The sequence below is a fragment of the Heterocephalus glaber genome, unplaced genomic scaffold (assembly GCF_053883595.1).
Source record: "Heterocephalus glaber isolate CG9 unplaced genomic scaffold, H.glaber_assembly_v1.0 deba00001663, whole genome shotgun sequence".
Lineage (NCBI taxonomy): Eukaryota > Metazoa > Chordata > Mammalia > Rodentia > Bathyergidae > Heterocephalus > Heterocephalus glaber.
The window spans coordinates 422,530-444,152 of record NW_028258404.1 but is presented as its reverse complement, the minus strand read 5'-3'; the positions used below and the strand labels follow the sequence as shown (position 1 = coordinate 444,152).

General features: G+C 34.2%; 1 protein-coding gene across 1 annotated transcript in view; it reads right to left on the bottom strand.

The window, feature by feature from the left end:
• The window catches only part of LOC147822301 (mirror-image polydactyly gene 1 protein-like), a gene marked incomplete at its 3' end in the record, with an annotated part of 93,165 nt that overhangs the window by 50,101 nt on the left and 21,441 nt on the right, over window positions 1-21,623 (bottom strand). The window contains exons 2-3 of the mRNA XM_087197284.1: window positions 4,693-4,830; window positions 4,039-4,116 (exon numbers count right to left, since the gene is read on the bottom strand). Coding sequence (XP_087053410.1) covers window positions 4,039-4,057 — 19 coding nt within the window. The remainder of the gene's footprint in view (window positions 1-4,038; window positions 4,117-4,692; window positions 4,831-21,623) is intronic.

Below are 21,623 nucleotides of genomic sequence, written 5' to 3'. Positions count from 1 at the left end.
ATAAAAATCATGGCTATAAAAGATACAGTCACCACTAATCTAATTCTAAAATAAAGAGAACGAAAGTTGCATTTTACTTAAACTTACCAAGGTAAGATTTTTAAAAATACTTACTGAACTCCAATATACTGCAATATGTAAGGATTCTATTAATATAAGAAGTTCTAGAAGTAGTTTCTCACCTTGTTTCATATGAGTTAAAAAGAATCCTAATTGAGAATTCTATTCACTTTACGCTTAAAGAAAAATTATACTAAAATACAATCCATACCAACATTTAGATAATACATAAGTGAAGATGCCATGTGTGCAAAATACATATTAAATACAATTCCAGAAAATAACAAAATTAGAAATAAAAATTCATTAAGAGATTTTTGTTTAAAGTTTCTTGGACCTGTGTGATTCTCACCATTTCTTACTTTCGATTAGTAAGAAAATTTAAAAGACAGCAGACTTAATAATTAATTTTGGTAGGCACAGTAACCTTCTTTAACCTTTCTTAGGGAACACTGACCCCTAAAGGCTCCAAATTTTAAATGAGTTTCATAATTTTCTAAATGTAACTGGTATCCAGTTCTTACCTTTAACTATATAATTGTAAATATGTACATTTATGCCACACATAGTGGTCCATAAATAATACATAAATTATTTCCAAAGGATTATCGTGTACAGTAAAACCATTAGACCTTGTCTTTGCTAATAAAAACCACCAAATTTAATTTAAGAAATTTAAGATGCTATTCTAGTTACTTATAAAAGATGTTTGAATTCCATACCGCTTTTCTTATATAGTTAAGTAAATACAGTTACGTCTTTGTTATCCTTGGGTGTTTGGTACCAGGACTGTTCACAGATACCAAAATCTGTAGATGCTCGAGTCTCTTACACAAAATGGTGTAGAATTGGCATATAACCTACTCACAATCCTTCTAAATACTTTAAGTCACCTCTAGATTACCTGATACTATGTAAATAGTTGCTATACTATATTGTTTAGGGAACACAAGCAAGAAAAAGTCTGTACATGTTCGGTACAGAGACAACTTTTTCCAAATATTTTGGAAAAGTTCAATTCTCAGACACAGAACCCAAAGTTACAGAAAGGTCAAATATAAATGGCTAAACAACCAACCACAGGCCCAAATTCTTTCTGAGGAGTGACTTTGCATTAGCATAAACTCCTCTAATTATTTCATTTTTTTTCCTTAAGCAGACAAAAAGAAAGATTTCACAAAAAAAAAGCAAAACAATTTACTTCTTAAGAGGCCAGAAGATACTAAAAATACTCATATGGCAACAAACACTAATTCATACCTATATTGTTTCTATCAACTTAAAAAAATTCATTCAGGGTTGTTTTTAAACTACTTAAAGAAACTTTGTAGATGTCTTCACCTTTTCCAACTACCAACTTCAGCTTTTCATTTTCCAAGATGACAACAATGACAAAGAAAAAAATGTGAAGGATCATACCTGTTACATTATATAATTTATCAACTCTTGAAACTTTTCAGCAAAGTTTCTACAATAAAGCCAGGAAAAGAATCAGTACTCTTTATAAAGAAATTTAAGGGAATACAAAGGCATATCTGTGTAATACAAGCTTTAATTAGCTCAATTTGCTAAAAAATTGTGAAATAAAATTAAATAACTTTTAACACAAATAGATTGTGAATAGATTTGTATAAGATAGAACTTTGAAGCAATTTGTGCTTTAAGATAAGCCTTATGAACCTTGCTATCAAGATGACCACATGAGGGTTTACTGTGGAAAAAGTTATCATAGCACGCCAAAGATACTACATTTACCTGCTTAACTTTCTTAATAATGCTTATTAAGAGACTGTAATAAAAGAAATGTCTTGTTTTTATTTCCAATGGAAAAAAATGCCTTTAAAAATGCAAATTTTCTTAATGTTTCAGTCACATTTGCTGAGGTCTGCCTCCTGCAAACTACATAGCATCTATGTCATCACATCTAAAAGCTGCTTTCTTAAGTATTCAGAAGCTTCTTTGAAACCTTTACTTATTTTACATGTATGAGAAATACTTCCTCCACAGCCCCTATCTCTTTAGATTTATTAAAAATAATTCCCCTGGCTCCTTAAAGTCCTTTTGGTCTCCAGTGTGAACAATATGATTTTCACAAGGTGACTTGTCAATAAGGAACATAAATAATATGCACATCATTATTTGCTTACTTTTTCTTTATGCATAAATTTAGTAGAATGCTTTTTGAGCTCTTCAAAAGAAGACTTTTATTTACTTGAATAAATCAAAATAGCTACAAAAATAGTCCCCAACATCAGACCAATACATTCTTATCACAAATGTGAACCTAAGTACAGTGAACCAAAATGAGGTGTCATATAATCTATGCACTAAAACTATTAACTTTGCATTAAAAACCTTTTAACTACTTACTCAGTTATTATATATTATTGCTTTGTACATAATTCAGTCAATTATTTGGATCCTAAACTCATGCATCCCAGAGTCCCAAAGAAGAAGGTAATGGTAGCATAAACAGCAAGAAATTTTATAACTAGGGAAAAAGATACAAATGCAGAAATCGGGGGGGGGGGTACTTAGAAAGCACACTATCTTTCTATACAACAAAATAACATGTAATTTTTACCTTATTTAATGTAATGATTATAGAAGTCTCTCAAAACAGTCTTTAACCTTCTAAGCAAGTAATGTGGTTCAATATATGGGGAAAAGAGAGTTCTGCGGGAGGAAAGGGAACCAAAAAAGGGGAGAGACTGTATAGTGTTTTTAAAAGAATACTATGCTTTAATGATAAAACTGAAAGGAAATAAAAAATACATATAAAGGTTTAAGTCTCCAACCACAGATCCTCAAAATGATGATGTAATTTCCAAGGATTTCCAATTTTCAACATTTTACCATACCGGATCTTACATCCCCCTCAGCCTTCCCCATGTACATACTGTGCACACCCTTCTCTCTCTCCCCTCCCCTCCCCCTTTCCCTCTCCCTCTCCAGCTGTAGTCCTATCTCAATCTCTTTCTCTTCAGGTTATCTCTCAGTCTGTCTCTGTTTAGACTGTCTTTCAAAATGTGTTTCTGTCTCCTGACTGTTCTCTGCCTCTCAGGCTGTCCCTCTCCCTATGAATATCTGTATCCTTTCCCTGTCTCTCCTATCGTCTTCTTTGATCTGGGTCTCCAAGTCTTCCTCTGCCTCCATCTACATATTTCTGCCTAACTCTGCCTTTGCAGCTCTCTCTGGCTCCCTCTGACTCTGTCCCTCTGTGAACGCCTCTAGAGGAGTCTCATGATATGCATGTGGCTTTCTCTGCGCCTCGCTCAATCTCTTTCTACTCTGTCTCCATGTACATGTCTCATCCTCACTCTCTGCATCTCTACTTCTGGATTCGGTGTGTGTCTGTGTCTCTGGTGTCTCTCACTGCCCACGTGTGTGTCTTCTGTCTCCTCCTCTGGGAGTGTCTTTTGCCTCTGAAGAGTCTCTTCTCTGTGTTTGTGTATGTATGATGTGCTTCTACCTCTCCTTCACTGTTCATCTTTGTCTCCTCAGGGCATCGCTCTCACTCCATGAATCTATGTGTTTCTCCCTGTGTGACCTCCTACATGCCTTTCTATGGAATCATCTCCTTTTCTGTACCTCCTTCTCTCTGAGTGTACCTCCATGTCTCTCCCAGGCATTCTCTTAGTAAATTCTGTCTTTTTGTGGGCACGTTTGTCTTATTTTTTTCCCTGTGCATCTTTTTCCTCTTCCTCTCTCAAAACTTTTTTTGTGTCTCTGTATGTGTGTGTGTCTCCCTCTGTGTAGGTATCTCTTTCTCTGTGTCTTTGTGTCTCTTCTGTAGTACATGGGTCTATTTGTCTGAGTCTCCTTTGTGTGTGTGAGTGTGTGTGTGTGTGTGTGTGTGTGTGTGTGCACATGTGCTTGTCTGCTTCTAACATATTGGTTAGAACAAATACACTTCATTCAGTGCCTTGAACTGCCATAACACCTGGAGCTTGGTATTAATACCTTAAAAGACCTTACCTTTTGACCAGTCCTCCATTTGTACTTCTGTTCTTGTTTGCTCTGGCAATGTCCCTGGTTTTTGCTCCAAGACTGAAGCTAAAATAAAGCCAACTCTAGATAAATAAACTTAAAACAATGTAACAGAACACACCTAAACCTTACCTTTATTTAACAGAGAATTTACAGGATAAATGGTTTTCTAAGACATGTATAATAAGACAATTAACTGTGTATTTTCAACAGGTGAAATTAAAATTTTCAGGAAAAGTTTCTTTTCTTCATAATTATATTTTCATAAATACCCTTCAGGTTAAACTTTTAGGTATTCTTGTTCCTTTGGTTAGAAAACATTTAGTATATCTAATTTAAATCTTCTCCAACTAAAATTTCATATGTTTATAAACATTTTATTATCTATGCTGTATGTTTTATATCAAGAACTTTAAAATGTATTGACTTGAATTTACTATGCATATATTCATATAAAACATTTAATACCTATAAATCCAATTTAAGGTTACCACTCTAAGTTTTTAGAAAATATAAAGACCAGCATTAACTTGTGGAAATATTGTTATTTCTCTCTTGCATTTGCTTTAACAGTAAACATGATAAAAGCTAAGCAATTTGCGGGGGGGGGGGTGGTTTTAAGGAGAATAAAATTAGATTTACCTCACAGCTAGAACCCTGCGTTCTTTAAAAAGTCCTCAAATAAAGCTGTAGTAAGCTTCTCCTTTTCCAATTTTCTCTAAATATGTTGATCTGGAGTTGGCAGTCTTTTTCTAAGTTCCTCATTTACTTTTGGATTAGCTAGAAATATAGGAAGTTATTAATATCAAAGAAATATGTTCCAGTCAATGAAGCCATTTCCCTACATATTGCCCAAAAAGGTTAATAATAATTGCAGTATTTTAATAAGAGATTCATATACCAAGACATGTAGAAAATACAGTCTTTAATAACCTCTGGAGTATTTTAAAACATGTCTTACAGGCCTTAATGTGCTTAGTAATATACTATTTAAAACCATAATTTTATCCCTCTGCAATATACAGTCACTCTTCCTCATCATTTACCCAGCTAATGAATGCCAGCAATTAGTAAAATGTAATCCCATTGCACAATCATTTTAATGCTTTTAGCACTCAGAAAAGTAAACACCAAATTAATACTGCTCAAGCCATATCAGATCCTAGTTGGAAGCAAGCAATTATAGTTCAGCTCCTCAGGTGTAATTAAATGATTGGAATGATTTAGTTCCATAAATGCAAGTTAATTCATAAGCAAGCAACAAATATACTGGGAGTAATTACAAGAAACATTGACAGTCTAAGCAGGGCAAATTCGTTGAAGAGCCTGACATAGTAAAATGCTGCCCTCTCCTGGGCATATAAGTGAATATCTCAGAGACAGAAAAAATCCAATTAACCAAACCTTTTTAAAAGCTTCTTGGAAAAAAAAAAAGACTAATATATCAGTTTGATTTTCTTTCCTCTATCAAATCTATATGTGTTTTATATTATGATAATTTATAGATACCCACATAATTAATGGTTTTCCCAATAAAGTTCTTAGTCTGAGTCCCAAAACACACGGAGCAATTCTCAAACTTTTAATGAAACCAAGCAACACTCATATAACACTGACAGACTACAAGTGAATCTTCTAGTGCCCATGTGGGCTGCCAGTCAAAACCTATGATCTACCTGTGGTAGGGCTTAAGAGGGTTGTCACATACAATAATTAGACATGCTTTCTAAGTAGTAAAATTTGCATGAAAAAATATAAAACAAAATACCTAGTATTATTGTGACTTTGCATGATACACTAAGATTGTTTTTGATCAACAATAAAATAAAAGCCCACTGGTATGTATAACTGTCATAAGCATATTTGAAAACATAAAGTGTTAACGAGTATTACACAACATAGAATGCATGGTGGTTTTAAAACATTTCTACCTTGCATCCCTTTGCCCTTCTGTAAAATTGAACATGTTCTTCAATAAAACATAGTAATTAGGACAACAAATGTTTACTTATTCAATAAATGCAAATGGTACATGAAGAAGATAATGCACAACACTATACCAATATCATTTGGGAAGGAAAGAGCATTAAATTAATGCCCTTTTGATTTGCTTTCACATAAATACATATTCTAAGTCATATTCTGTGCAAACTATCAAAACAAATCAAAATATTAAAAAGTCCTGTCACTAAGTTTAAAATGTACAGCACATTTGCTTTGCCCTTGATGTCAGAGTCTTATTTTTCAATTCATATCTTGTACACTGTAAGTTAATTGCTTTTGGAAAGTACTTATTATTCATGTAAAAATTAATGTGCCAATGTGTTTAAATCCTCTTAAATGACCATCCATGCATCTTTCTTTTTTAAGTACCAATGAAACCTGTCAAAAGACATCACTGCAAAATGATCTTTAAGAAAGTTCTAATAGAGATTTTTTTCTGCTAACACAAGATTTTCATATTCACCAACTTTACTTAAATTCCATTAATTTTTTAAGCTACTTTTAATAAATTCACCAAGTAAAATTTTTAGGCCCCATAGTCTGTCATTTGTGTTCCAGCTGACATTATGAATATTAATAACAGTGTTATCCTGATTAAATAGGCTTCATATGAAATCCCTGTGAATCCTATAGCTCAGACATCTCATTTTTCCAACTCTTTATGAATTTGGATTCAGACATTAAACTGGAAAAATCTCTAAAAAACAGATTTAATGGCACATTTTCATATTCTTAAGCAAAAATTATATGTTTTAATGATCCAAACAATTAAAACATATATCTATATATCATAACAGGAGATTTCTGTAAACATGCAACATATTTTATCCCTGTGTCACTTTTAGCACAAAGCATTAATGCTGATAAAATACTATCTCTTGTCCTTATCTTAAAGATTTGATATTGAGAACTTATTTTCAGTAAAATAAAAGTACCTGGATATTTCACAGCTGACAATCAGATAAACTGGGCTTCTTTTTCTCTTTTATGGTGCACCTCCCATGTGGCAGTTCTCTATCAGTGAGCTATGTCTGCAGACCTAAACTGGGCTTCTTAACCAAAATGCTAACTTACTACAGACAAACATAAGTTAATTGTTTTATTATTCCTAATCTACACTAGGCTCAAAAAACATAGTCAAAACAATTTCCAACTAAAATTTGTTTATAAATTACACTGTAAAAAATTATTTGTTTTAAAAAAAACCTAGTACAACCAACAAAATACAGTATTAGTATCTATACAATCAAAACTTTCTCCATCACAGATGGCTAACTTCATTCTGCCAAGTTATTTTTAATTCTCAAAGAGAGTGAGTCTTATTATGCAGAAGAAAAGAAATATAAATAAAGCAAACTTCACATCCCTGACTCTCTAGATCCATGGGAATCTGAATATATCTGATGAAGTTTCCTACATTTACCAATCAAAACATGCAGATTAAAAAATTTAAACATCTCTATGCTCTTAAATGTGACTTGTCTCTTCCTGTTTACTCAGCATTAAAACACTCTGTGAAACAAAATTTGCTTTTTGACCAGTCTAAAACTTCTAATTTCCCTAAAAAATAAGCAATTCTGACATCTACCCTTTAAAATTAAATAATTCTTTTTCATAGAGAAGCATTTAAAATGAGATTTTATACCCCAATGCGTTCCCAGAATTTTGTAAAACTTACCAGAGGATGTCTTTCCTAACTTCCTCCATAAGTCACCTTCTAGCAAAGGTTATTGGTTGATGGAATTTTAAAAAATTATAATAGCCCTTTAATTTAATTACAAATTTGTGTAAGTTGAATCCAAGAATCAACCTAGGAATCATAATATTTTACATAATATTTTACTGTACATAATATTTTACTTTTACATAATATTTTACTGTATCCAAATATAAATAGAAAAATTCCAATTTTTTTTGTTTCATAGAAGGAGGAATGCTCATAATTTCTACAATGGAACAGTTTCATTAAATGGCCAAAAGAAAACATTGCATTTCACAGAGCAAAATATCACTTACTGTAATATACACAAGATAAGCATATGTCCTACTGTTGGATTTTCATCTCATTATACAAGACTCTCAGTCAGAGTTCTTGGCAAAAGTATCCCCTAAAAAATATTACGCTTACCCAATGTACCCACTTCCTGACCTATGTAGCAAATTAAGTTCCTCAAATCTGGATTAACAAGAAAAAATTCAGAGATTAAGGATAAGAGATAAAAATGGTTTTACACCATGGCTATCAAAATTCAAAATGCACATATTATTTATAGTTCCATGGCTGAAGTACAAAAAATATTTAAAATATAATTTTGTGTACAAAGATATTTGTTGAAGCAATATTACTGTACTTGAAAGAGCAAATACTTATGTCCCAGTCATGTGGGCTTCTTTCTTATGCTTGCTATTTCTGCTGCTTAGAATTCTCTTTAGTTCTCTTCATTTTTCTCATCATTCACGCTTTGCTTAAAAGTCATCTCTTCAAAAAGGCTTTGCCTGGCCATCCTATCTAGTATAAACTCTCCCTCATCACATTACCTACACTACTGCCTTCATGAAACTGACTTGTTTAGCTTTTCTTTGTTTTTTATACTATATGTCATGGATACTATATGTATCCTTAGACAAATGTGTGTATAAAGTACTCAGTACATATTTGAGGAACAGATGGGTGGAGGGACAGATAATAGCTGGATGAACATCAACAGAGAACAGGTCAAAAATTTTAGCTCAACCATATAGTAAATCTATATTGTTTATACCACAATTTCAGGGAATTATGTACTATGTATAAAAGATTATTTCAACAATACTTGTTAAAGAGCTTATACTATGATCCAGACACTGTTCTAGGAATTCGATACAAAATGATACATAAAACAAATCAATTTCTTAAATAAATACAACCTTAGTCAAAAAGACAGGCACAAAATATGGATGAATTAAAAATACAAAAATGTAAAACTATATGTACATATGTATACAGGCTTAAACAAGCCTACTATTCTTTTTCTAGATGGATATACAGAAAACTACTCACAGCAATTAGTCTCAAGAAAAAGGGCCTTAAAGGCCAGACATAGTGGCTTATGCCTGTAATCTCAGGACTGGGGAGACACAGGCAGGAAGACAGCTGTGAGTTCGAGGCCACTCAGGGTTACATTGTGAGATCAAGGCCAGACGGAACTATACAGTGAAACCCTGTCTCAAAAAAAAAGGAGAAAAAGCCTTAGAGTTGGGGTAAGTAGACAGAAAATAAGGAAAAGAAACATTTATCTTTCATGTAATATCTATATGTATTTTTTTTACCACGTGCCTGGTGCCTGTATTACTTTTTTTTCCCTTAAATTCTTTTATTGGTACATTTTTGGAGTACAATAATACAGTTACATTCATCATTGGGAACTTGTACCTTCACATGATGTATCTTGGTTCTGATTTTTCCCTATTCCCTGCCCTCCCTTCACCCCCTCCACCCTTCCCTATTTACAAAGACTTTGTTTCATTTTTTCCATTTCTCATAATTTTTCCTTTCCCTTCTTTAATCTCCCCTACCCCTCCCACTTCCCCTACCCCTTTGGACCTTTTCTTCCTATTTCGCATTATCAATTATTCATTTTACTCATTGGTACATTTTAGGTATACAATAAAGAGACATTCATCATTGGAAATTTGCACCTTTGCATAATCTCTCTTGGTTCTTATTTTTCCCCCTTCCCCTGCCCTTCCTTCAACCCCTCCATCCCTCCCTATTTACAAAGATTTTGTTTCCATTTTTTCTTTTTCTCATATTAATTCCATTCCCTTTTCCTTTCCCCTACCCCTCCTACTTCCCTTTTCCCTTTGTCCCTTTTCTTCCTATTTCACATTATCTATTATACCTTTTAGTCCTTATTTATACTTTCAATTTCTCACACTTGAGAAACTATTCGGTATTTACACACGCATGTCCTATTTATTTCACTTAAGAGTATCGCCTCAATGCGCATCCATTTAGCTATAAATGTCTCCAATTTCTCGTTTTTTATGGCTGAGTAGTACTCCATTTTATTTTTAAAAAACACGTTTTCTTTATTGCAGTTGATGGGCATTTGGGTTGCTTCCAAGTTTTAGCTATTACAAATTGTGCGGCTATGAACATGGGTGCACATATATCGCTGTGGTATGATTCTTTTAATTCTTTGGGGAAGATACCCAGCAGGGGAATAGCTGGGTCAAATGAGACTTCCAGTCCTAGTTCTTTGAGGTATCTCCATACTGATTTCCATAGTGTATTACTTTTAATAATTATAACCTTAGAAAATTCAAGAAGAAATCCTAAAGATGTCACATTACAAATGAGAATTAAAATGAAAAAAAAGTAAGTGATTTTTGTGACTCTCTTAAAACTTTGGATAAGTATTATTTCCTAAATAACTTTTTACAATTACACTCTTTTAGGGTTGTTTCCTTGTTTGCTTGGTCTAAGTAGAGTGAAAAGCTCAAAGCACACTAAAATTATGCCAAAAAAGTTTCAGGAATAAAGAAGTTCAAAATGTATGAAAGAGTTTCTGAAAATTAAGCAAATTTTCTTGAAACTACATTTCTTAGTTCAGTTAGGGACTATCTGTAATAGTGTCAGAGTTCAGGAGTATAAAGTTTAAAATGTATAATGAAAATAATATTACTATTTTATCTATGTTACAAATAATTCCTTTTTGGTACATGCTTTAGTAATCATGAAATTACTATCAAAAACAACTTTTTTCCATCACTGAGAGTCATTGTAATAGATAATTTTATGTATCAACTTCACTGGGTCACAGGTACACAGCTACTACTGGTCAAGCATTATTCTAGCTATATCCTGAAGGTGTTTCTGGATAAGATTAACACTTGAGTCAACAGACTAGGCAAAAGTGGACGACCCTTCCTAATGTGACTGGGCCAGTCAGTCAGCTGAAGGCCCGAACACAATAAAAAGACTTACCTCTAGAACATAAGAGAGAACTTACCTAGCCTAACTGCCTTGGGTTGCAAAGTCAGTTCTTTCCTGGCCTCACTCTCTTTTTGGACTAAGCCTGCCAGTCCTGAGTGGAACTATAACCTCACCTCTCCAGGTTCTCAGGTTTTCAGACTTTGTTACAGAAGTATATCAGCTCCACAAGGTCATCCAGCTTGCTGACTATAGATCTTGGGACTAATCACTTGTCAGCCTCTACAACTGCATGAGCTACTCCTTTAGAGTAAATCAATCTCTCTCTCTCTCTCTCTCTCTCTCTCTCTCTCTCTCTCTCATTATGTTCTCTTGAGATTCCTAATACAATCACAAAATGACATCAAATTAAGAGAAATAAGTATCTGGCATTTCATATATATGGCTTCGCATTTTCAAAATTTGGAAAGCAAAATAATATATCATTTTGAATAGTGTAATAGTCTTGTATGTGAACTGCGAATGACACGAGAATGGACATGGTGTGACACACCTTACTGGTTAAAAAACAAGTAAAACTTTAAAGTTACCATTATTTCCAGAAGGCTGATCATATATCAGGATTTTATAAAATATCTTGAAATGCTTTACCCTAACCCAAACTAAACTAAATCACTTTTAATCTAGCACAGAACAGAATATAAAAACAGTCATCTTATAGAACAGTTTCTCAAGGGAATAAATAGCCTGGTTTCTTAAGATTCATATGGGTGCCAGGTTCTGATGTAATGACAAACTCCTGCACACACAAGCTTACATTTCCACCTAACTAACTGAAGTTCTTGGCAAATCAAAGGTTTTAAAAAAAAAAAAGCATTAGAGCAAGTAAAATCTCTCTGTTGTGAAGAGCAGCCACTTGAAATCAAATAAAAACAATGGCTAGCAGAAAATGTCTTTCTAAAGTAAAAATAATCATATAAAGTATTTATCATATATAGTACTGTGGTACTAGATTTTGTCTAACTGAAACAATCAATTTAATAATTTTCTATAAATTCTGTTTAATATTAACAAAAAGATGTAAAATAGAGGCATACATTTGAGAATAAGTATATTCTAATAACTAATAACATTAAGCTTTGAGTTTTGAACACTGAATAACAATTTCAGAATTGACATCATTTAGCTATGCAATTTGCCAAGATTATTCCCAATGGGTAATGGTGGATGTAAACAATGTATTTCATTTTTTAAAATTATAATATTAAAGACATCTTTTAGGTCATAGTATATAATTACTAGAAATCAAGTCTTTAAATATAGTAAAATAAATATTTGACTTATGGCTTGAATTTCTTGTCCACTATCAAGAAAGTCACAGCCAACGCTGTTCATTTTCTAAGAAACTATAAAGCTCAAGTAACTTCTTGAGTCATTCTTGATAAATGTTTTCATTAATAAAAAGTACACAATAAGAACATGATCCTAAAATAGATATCCCATAGTTAATGTAGAATAAAAAGGCATCATGAAAAGAAAAAGAGAAGCCAAATTATATAGAGAAATTTTCTTGAAGAAACAATACTTTTATTCTTCTTAAAACTTAAATTTAAAAGGGAATTTCAACCATAAATTACATTTAAGTATTATACTCCTTTTTACCAAACTATAATGTTTTATAGGATCTAGAAGTATATGTTCAATTAACTCTGAATTAAAAGATACACTTTTAAAAGATGTATTTTTAAAAATCTCAAAATGGAAAATTAGCTAAATTTTAAAATATTACATACAATATAGTAATATAATATCACACAGCATTCCAGATTGTATGCTATTTTTAAAATACATTTTCCAAGTGATGTTAATGATTTTTCATTTTAAAAAAGAATGTCTGAGAAAACTGCATCTCTGATATGTATACTTTATATAATATAATCATTACTGTAAAATGACTGTGAATAACTTGACATTTTACACTATTAATTCTACAAGAAAATCTTCCATAAACTGCATATAAAATGAAGAGAAATCAAAAACTGAACTTAAACCTGAAATAAATATTTAAAATATTACCAAAATATCAAACATTATATGCCTCCAATGAATGAACCACTAATAAGTATTTTCCTCAGGGATGAATTGGGATCAGGGAGAAAAGAGGAGGGTTCACAAAACAGGCAGAAGAATATGGGGATGTAGTTAAAGCAAGATTAGCCAATATGAGCCATAAAGATAATGTTGCGGCTAGGTGATGAGTACATAGATGTTATTTTTGTATATGTTTGCAGTCTCCCAAAATTAAGAGTCAAATATGTACATTGTAAAATAAAAGAGAATATACAAGATTTACTTCCTAGCAAAATTCACTGAGTAATTCTTTCACAGAACAAACAATGAGCATTTCTTTTTTATATTAAAATGTTATCAAAACCCCACAGTGTCATACCTGGTACACATACATACAATACACCATATACATCTTTCATGAATGAATATACTGTATAAATATATGTAATATAGACATTTATATCACAAGGGTTTTATACAGCACATCATTAAGAGAAAAATATACAAATTTCATTTCAGCATGGAGGCACTGCAAAGAAAATATTGTCACATGAAGGATATGTACTTTTTCAATGCTTTATAATTATTCCCTGGTCTTAGATGTAACAATTCTTTGAAACTAGTAATTTCTCAGCTTCAAGAAATTGTTGAAGCTCTTACCAATGATCTAGTGTATATGGGAAACAGGGCAGGTACATTCCGTCACTGTTAGCAAACATTTTCCTTACCAAGTTGTTCACAGGTCATCTGCTGTACCCTGAAGCAACTTCCAAGTTATTGTTATTGACCTGTACTATAAGTAATCAAGTTTATCATTTGTTGGAGTCATAACTATATGAATCTGAAATATCTCCTAATTTTATTTTAAAGGACATTTATTTTTATTCAGATGCTTCCCATTTATAGATCAGTCATAATTCTTTGCACAACTATAATATATTTAAACTAATGAAGGTGGTGACCTTCACAAAAGAATCATAAACAGAAATAGTGGTCATGATATACATTTATGTTGAAAATTTCAGCACCTTTTATTAATTTTATTAATAGGTGCTAGGTCTATAGACAAAGGAACAAATTTAGGTAAAATGTGAAATTTATCATAAGTTAATAATAATTTAATAATTTATTAAATATATACACAAATACAAAGAATATATTATTTAAAATAACTTCATATCAGTGAAAGAAAACTATGTAATTTTTCAACAAAGTAAAAATCATAACTTGTTATAGGTCATGTTCTGCATCCAGTTTGATTCTTCTTTGACTCTGTATTCAAAGGATGCAAATTTAATCCCACTACAGTTAAAACAGCTAACTACTTGTTGAACATCCCCTGAAACCTATTATTCCAAATTTTGAAATAATACTGACCAAAATATTTTAAAATATATTTTTAAAAGATAAAATTCAAAAAAGAAAGAAAGGAAATGTCCATATATCAAAATCATCCCATAAGAGTTAGTAAGTGGGAGTTAAGCCAAGTAGTCCATGAAAATATGGAGACCAAGAAGCTAAAGGGTTGGATTTCAACTATACAAACTTATCCCTTCTTTGAATAGCAATCGGGTATCTCTAACTACCTGCACAATATCTTGGCCAGACACCAGCCACTTGCCAAGTTAGGTGAAAAAGACACTTATTTAAGGTCAAAATCAAAGCCTTTTTCAGAGTGGGGTAGCAAATCTAATTCTGTGATTAAATGAATCAACTAACATAAACTTCACTAGTAGTCTAATAATCATAGAGTACAGCCACGTTTTTTTTTTTTTAAGTCACAAACTAGAGTCCTTTATAAGATAATTTCTTTTTAAAATAAGATCATAACCCAAAAAACTATACATGAAACAATCTGATATAAGGAGAAATAGAATAGACATATAAAAACAGGGGTGGGGATTCACACTTGAAAAACTAGAGACAGCAAAACAATCTGAAATCAGTCTTCAAAACAGGCATAATTTCTTAAATTGCCAAAGAGGTAAAGCAACACAACCCACTAAATAAAAGCAGAGACTTACTAAATAAACATACTCAGATTTTTTAAAAGAACAACTTAGAAATTATAGAAGTGAGAAATATGTTCACTTAAGTAAAGTTCTATAATGAAGCTAAAAACCATAGGAGAGTGGAATATAGAACTAATGATTTGGAAGAAGAAATAAGGAAATTTCCCAAAATGCAGCACCAGGTAATAGAGCTAGAAAATACAGAAGAGTCATGGAAGATAAAATAAAAAGCTGTATCATATGTCTCAAAAGGATTAAAGGAGAGAACCGAAAACAGATGGAGGAACAAAACAATTATACTACAAATGGTGTAGAAAATGTGCCCTGGGAAATGAATATGAGAAACAACATCACATGTTCTTTCATTTTCTTCAAACTCTCTAAAGTTATGACAACATATAAATTGTGGTGGTTTTTTGTGGGGGGAGGGGTTGCCGGGGATCGAACTCAGGACCTTGCGCTTGCGAGGCAGGCACCGGAACCACTGAGCTAAATCCCAGGCCGGACAACATGTAAATTGTTTAACTAGCTACAAACCACAGAGTAATCACCTAATACCTAGCATAATATCAAGAGATATTCAAGAACTGTAAGTCTACTATTATCCTCTGTTTCATCAACCTTTAAATGAAGGCACAGGGAGTCATAGATATACTGCATGTTAATATCCAGCATGATACCATTTCTGCACTTTTTATAACTTGCATACCTCCCATCAGCCAACTTGCTCAAAACTGATTGCCAAAATATTAAAATAAATGGCAGAATGTAAAGCCATCTTTAAAGGATGAGAGGATATATAGTACAGTCTGCAGTCTTAGTTCTCAATGGCTAAGAGCATATGATGGCACTCAAGAGTATAGGAAAACTACAGATGAGCAATGCTCCATAAAGTGTTTCTACATAGAGATAAATAGGGTGCAAAAACTGACCTCATCTCATGTCTCCATTCTTTCTCAGTTAGCTAGTAGAGAACACACTTCACCAAAACAAAGGAATAAAGCAAGAAAAAGGAAGATACTGGTCTTGGGGACCACCACAAAAAAAGAGGTAAAAGTAATACCCAAGTTTATAGTGAGGAAAAGTACAGAATAAAGCTATAACCAGACACACAGGGAAATAATTCAAAGCCAAAAATACTGTATTAAGAAAACTCCAGGAGCAATTTATTCAGGAAAGGAGGTTGAAAAGAGAGTAGAATGTTAGTTTGGAGTTGATTCAATCATAAGTACACAGAACACTAAGCAACAAAATAAACAAGACAATAAAAAGCTAAACAGAGGAGAAGGCAAGAGAACATAATCAAGTTACACTACAAGTACCTGTTGTGAACACATTTTTTATGACCATAATATAAACACTATATATTTTTCTAAATAAAATCACAATGTAAGCATAGTTGAAGGTGAAAACAGAAAGTGAACATGTGCATACTGGTAGTAGAATATCAAAGCTATATCTTTATGGTAGTTACTTGAATTGGCCCTTTCAAATTTCATTCTTCTACTTGGAAAAGATAAATAGCTAAAAAGTCCACTTCCCAGTCTCTCTGTAGGCCATGTTCTGCTGCAAAATAGGTTCTCCTAAGTAGATGTACTCCAGCAAGATATGGAAGGAGAATGGTCGTCTGTGCTGCATGTTATGTACAGACGGTGTTTCCAGTGGCTGAGACTCTGCAGTTCAATGTTTAGTATAAGCCTTTTAGATGTAACATGCAGCTGTGACCATGGCAGCTAGACTAGTAACACTACTCTGATTTCAACTGTAACAAAAATATCATGACCTTGAACCATGGTATGGAGATGGTTCTTGACTTCTGTCCTAACACCTGGAATACTTTTATAATTTTCTTAATTCCTCATATGAATTTTATTTCTTCTCAGAATGCCTTAGTGTTTTTAAAATTTTCTGTCCTGTAACATGACTAATCTTTCCATCTTCTAAAACAGAAAGTAAATGATTCAGATAAAACTGGAGAAGGAAGTAATTAAGAAGCAGTAATATAAGTATTCTATATAAAAACAAGAAGGTACATTTCAAAGACTGGCCAGAAGATTCTTAAAACAAGCCTTTTAAAAATTTGACTCATCAAGAAATGGGTAAACTACACAGATGTAATCCCAATACTCAGTTCCTGTAATCTTAGCATTCACAAGGCTGAAGCAGGAAGATCAGCAGGAGTTTAAGGAATTTAAGTCGAGTCTGGGCCAGATAATGAGTTCAAGGCCAGATTGAACTACGCAGCAAAATACTGTGGAGAGAGAGATGGGGGGGAGGGGCGAGGGGAGGAGGGAGAGGAGAGGAGAGAAGACTAGGGAAGGGAAGAGAAGAGAGTAAACTGTAAGATTATACAGGCCAACTCATTTTTATGCAGATAATATAAAATCTTCATTTTTTATAATGGAACACAATGTCTTTATCAACTTTCTAGTGTGATCAAAAATACAGTGTAAAAATAACACAATTATTACAAAAAAATGGACAAATAAAACATTGTGCAGGTGGACAGTGATGATAGCTGTAAAACAATATGAATGTACTCAATCTCAGTAAACTATATACACAAAAACACACAGTGAATTGAATATGAACAGAATATCAGTTCAATAAAACAAATTTTAGGTAGCAATCATGATTCTTCCTAGTGTCACTTTCTCTTCAGCTGTTTGGATAAAAACCATTTGTACCACATAAAGGTACCCAACCATAAAGGTACCCAACCATAAAGGTTCACATGCTACTTTCATACTGCAATCCTGTTCACAAGTTATAATTAAAAATTGAGTACATTAGTATTTTTACTACTACACTTAGGATTCAACTAAACCAATTTTATTTACTTTTATAATTAACTTTGTGATATAACTTACATTATGTGAAAAATGCATTCATTTTGAGTGTACATTTCATGAATTTTCTTTTTTTTTTTTTTTGGTACCAGGGATCGAACTTGGGACCTTGTGGTTCCGAGGCAGGACCGGAACCACTGAGCTAAATCCCTGGCTTATGAATTTTGAAAACTGTTTATAATGGTATAAGAAACACCCCCATTAAAAAGTGTCCTTCATGCTTCTTTACAATAAATCCACCCAACTCCCAATCTGAGGCAATCACTAATCTGTACTCTCTTACTAGAGCAATTAGTTGCTACTTATAAGAGTTCTCTATAAATGGATTCATGTAGTACATAACTGAGCAGCTCCTGACCAAAAGACCTACTTGTGATTTCTGAGGCTGAATCACAGGCAGTTACAGAGGCTTTACCTTGCAGGACACAGAGGAGGAAGCTTCCCTTTCCATACCAGACTCTGCCTACCCAACCTATGGTGGTCTCTATGAAGACAGCTGCAGCCAAGGACTTCGGTAACCCTGGCTAATCATGCTCTTATGCACAGCTGCATTCCTAGCTGAGGCACTTTTATTTGAAGTCCTCTTTATCTAGATAGAGCCTTGGCTAAATTCTTCCTCAGGAATCTCTTCCTAAACCTCCTTAACCTCTTTAGGGATGGAGTAGGGCTGGAGGGATAGGCCCAGGGTTGAGGGGTACCTTGAAGATGCTTTTCTCCAGGCTGACTTAGTAAACATCACTCTTCTACTTTTAACCTTTCCCCTTTTCCCTCCTCCAGCCTTGCTTTGCTCTGGTGCTCCCTCTGCAATGAGATAAGCCGATCTACCTCTCAACCAGATGCACTGCTCCAAGGAAGCAATGGAATTGCAGGTTTCTCAGGCTTAGCCTCTTGGTTTTACTATCATAATTAGTCTTGAATGTTAACTCATTTTGGCTTATTATTTTAATTGGCTACCCTGACACCTGGCAGAGAAGCTCTCTAGCTCAATGGCCCTTGACAATATTCTTTTGTATTTGAGTTCTTTCATTCAGCATGAAGTCTTTGAGATTCATTCATGTTCTCTGTAAACTAGTTTCTTCATTCCTATTGTTCAGTTGTATTCTATTCTATTTTGTAAATATACTGCGATCTGCTTATATATTTCTGATAATAAACATACAGAGGGCTGGGGGTGTAGCTCAGTGGTTCTGCCGCCTGCCTCGCAAGTGCAAGGTCCCGAGTTCAATTCCTGGTACCAAAAAAAATTTGGATTATTTCCAGTTGTGAGCTATTATGAATAAAGCAGTAATGAGTGCTAAGATACAAGCTATTTTACAGACAAATGTTTTCAATTCTCTTAGATAAATATCCAGGGAGGAACTGCTTGATCATACTAATTTTTATAAGAAACTGCCACATTCTTTTATTTCATATACTTATCAGCAATATCAGAGAGATCTAGATGATCTACATCTTCATTACCACTTTACATAGGTACACAGTGACTCTTTGCATTGGCCTCCTTCCCATGGCTCCACTAGGCATTGCTCTGCCAGGGACTCTGCAGAGGCTCAGCCTCCAACACCACATTTCCACTAAGCAATGCCCTGATAGGGGCATTATAGACAGCTGAGTTAGATAGAGATTAATATATATCCAAAGGGCTCTCAAGGAAGTCAGCAGAAAAAATAAAGACATTAGAATTATGGCTGAAGGCACATCTGAAGCCCAGGCTTCAAGAGAAAGATGCAATGGCCAAACCTAAATGCCTCCCTAAGGGATAAGCAGTAACTTGGAATTATACTGCAATTAGCACCATCTGGTCCAGGAAGTCCACACAGGCATCAGTTGCCCAGGTGAGTGGCCAGAGCATCTGGACCCATCCCTCCCCCAAAATGCCTTTGTTCTTTTCATGTACCCTTGCTATGTGCTCTGCTTCCCTACTGGACCAATATTAGCTAAGTAGTTCTACTTGTAATCCTATGGGTTGATTACAGTTTGACCTATGTTGTACCCATACTGTGACTTTGCTATATAAATTACCCTGGTCAAAGGTGGCAACCTACTTCCAGGACCTTTTCTGTCTCTCAGGAGTTATCTCTCAATAAACCTTTCCTACTCTTACCTTCTTTGTTCTTTGCAATTCATTCCTCAATTTCAGGGGAGAGGAACTCAGCACATCTAACATCTAGCAGGTTGGGAGTTATATTTTCCCTTACATCAGGGGTTTTTTACAGAGACTCCTTCCTGGCAACAAATCTCTGTCTGGGTGTTTAGGCTGTTTGCAACAACTGAAATCTAGGTGAAAGAAACCATGCCTCCACAGTTCTTATGCTCTGCAAGACTAGAGTTAATACCATGAGAGAAGTCAAGGTTTACCCTTTATGTCCTTCAGAGTGGTTCCCTGAGCTGTACCTGTACTCACTTGAGCTATGACTAAGGCAGCTGAGAGGAACTGTCCCAAACACAGGGAGCAGAGTTCCATCTTCCCCCAAATCATTCTGCACTTCTAGAGCCCTAGACCTATGATGAGAGGGTGTTACGGTTTGTATCTAGATGTCTTCCCAAAGCTTCATGTGCTCAAAGGTGGGACTTCTGAAAGATGACTGAATTATGGGGGCTTACAGCTGACTTGCTATTATAGGAGGTGAGGCCAGGTCAGAAGAGGCAGGTCACTGGGGGCGTGGTCTAGAAGGGTATTACTCCCTCCCTGGCTCCTCCCTTTGGTCTCTCTGCTTCAGGGCTGACGTGACGTGAGTACCTTTTCCTCTGCAATGCCCCTCTGTCATGTTATCCTGCCTTGGAGCCAGCAAACTATGGGCCAAAACCTCTACAAAACCTGCGGGTGTTGGGTATTGTGACTTTGTTACTAGGAAAGTGTCCCTCTTTGAGGGGCAGCCTCAAAGATCCCTGAAATGCCTTCAGTCATTCACCCATTATCTTGATAATAACATCTATTTACCTTGATTTAAAACCTCTGCCTTTTATGTTATGTATATCTTACGATACAATAAAAAACAATGGATCCTTCCTTGTGATTAATAAACAATATTTTAATTATTGTATGTGCACATACACATATAGACACAGAGAAAATAATAATGCTTTAAAATGGCCTTGCTGAGTGTAGTGGTACACATCTGTAATCCCAGTACTTGAGAGGCTGAGGCAGGAGGCTCACCATGGTCTGAGGCCACCCTGAACTACATAGGGAGACCCTGTCTCAAAAAAAGAGAAGCCTCATTCTTGATATATACCTGAAGAAATTAAAGTCAGCATATTATAGGAGTACCTGCAATACACCTGTACATTGTGGCACAAATCACAAATGCTAAGATACAGAACCAGTTTGGTGCCCAACACCTATGAATAGATAAAGAAAATGTTGTATATACATGCAATGGAGTACTAGCCAGCCATAAAGAAAATGACATTTTGCCATTTACATGATTTAGAGATCATCATGTGGGATGAAATAAGCCAGACTCAGAAAGACAAATAGTTCATGTTCTCCTAAAGATGTGTCATCTAAAAAATTTGACAAAAAAGTAGAACAGTGACTACTATTAGACAAGAAGAAGGAGATAAGGGGAGGAGGATCACATGTAAGGGCAGGTAATGGGGGGATGGATATAAACAAACTATATTATACACATTTAAACCCACAGTATATGTTGGGGTGAGAGGATAATGGGAAGGAGAAAATTATCAAAGTATGTTACATGAATGTACAAATCTGCTAAA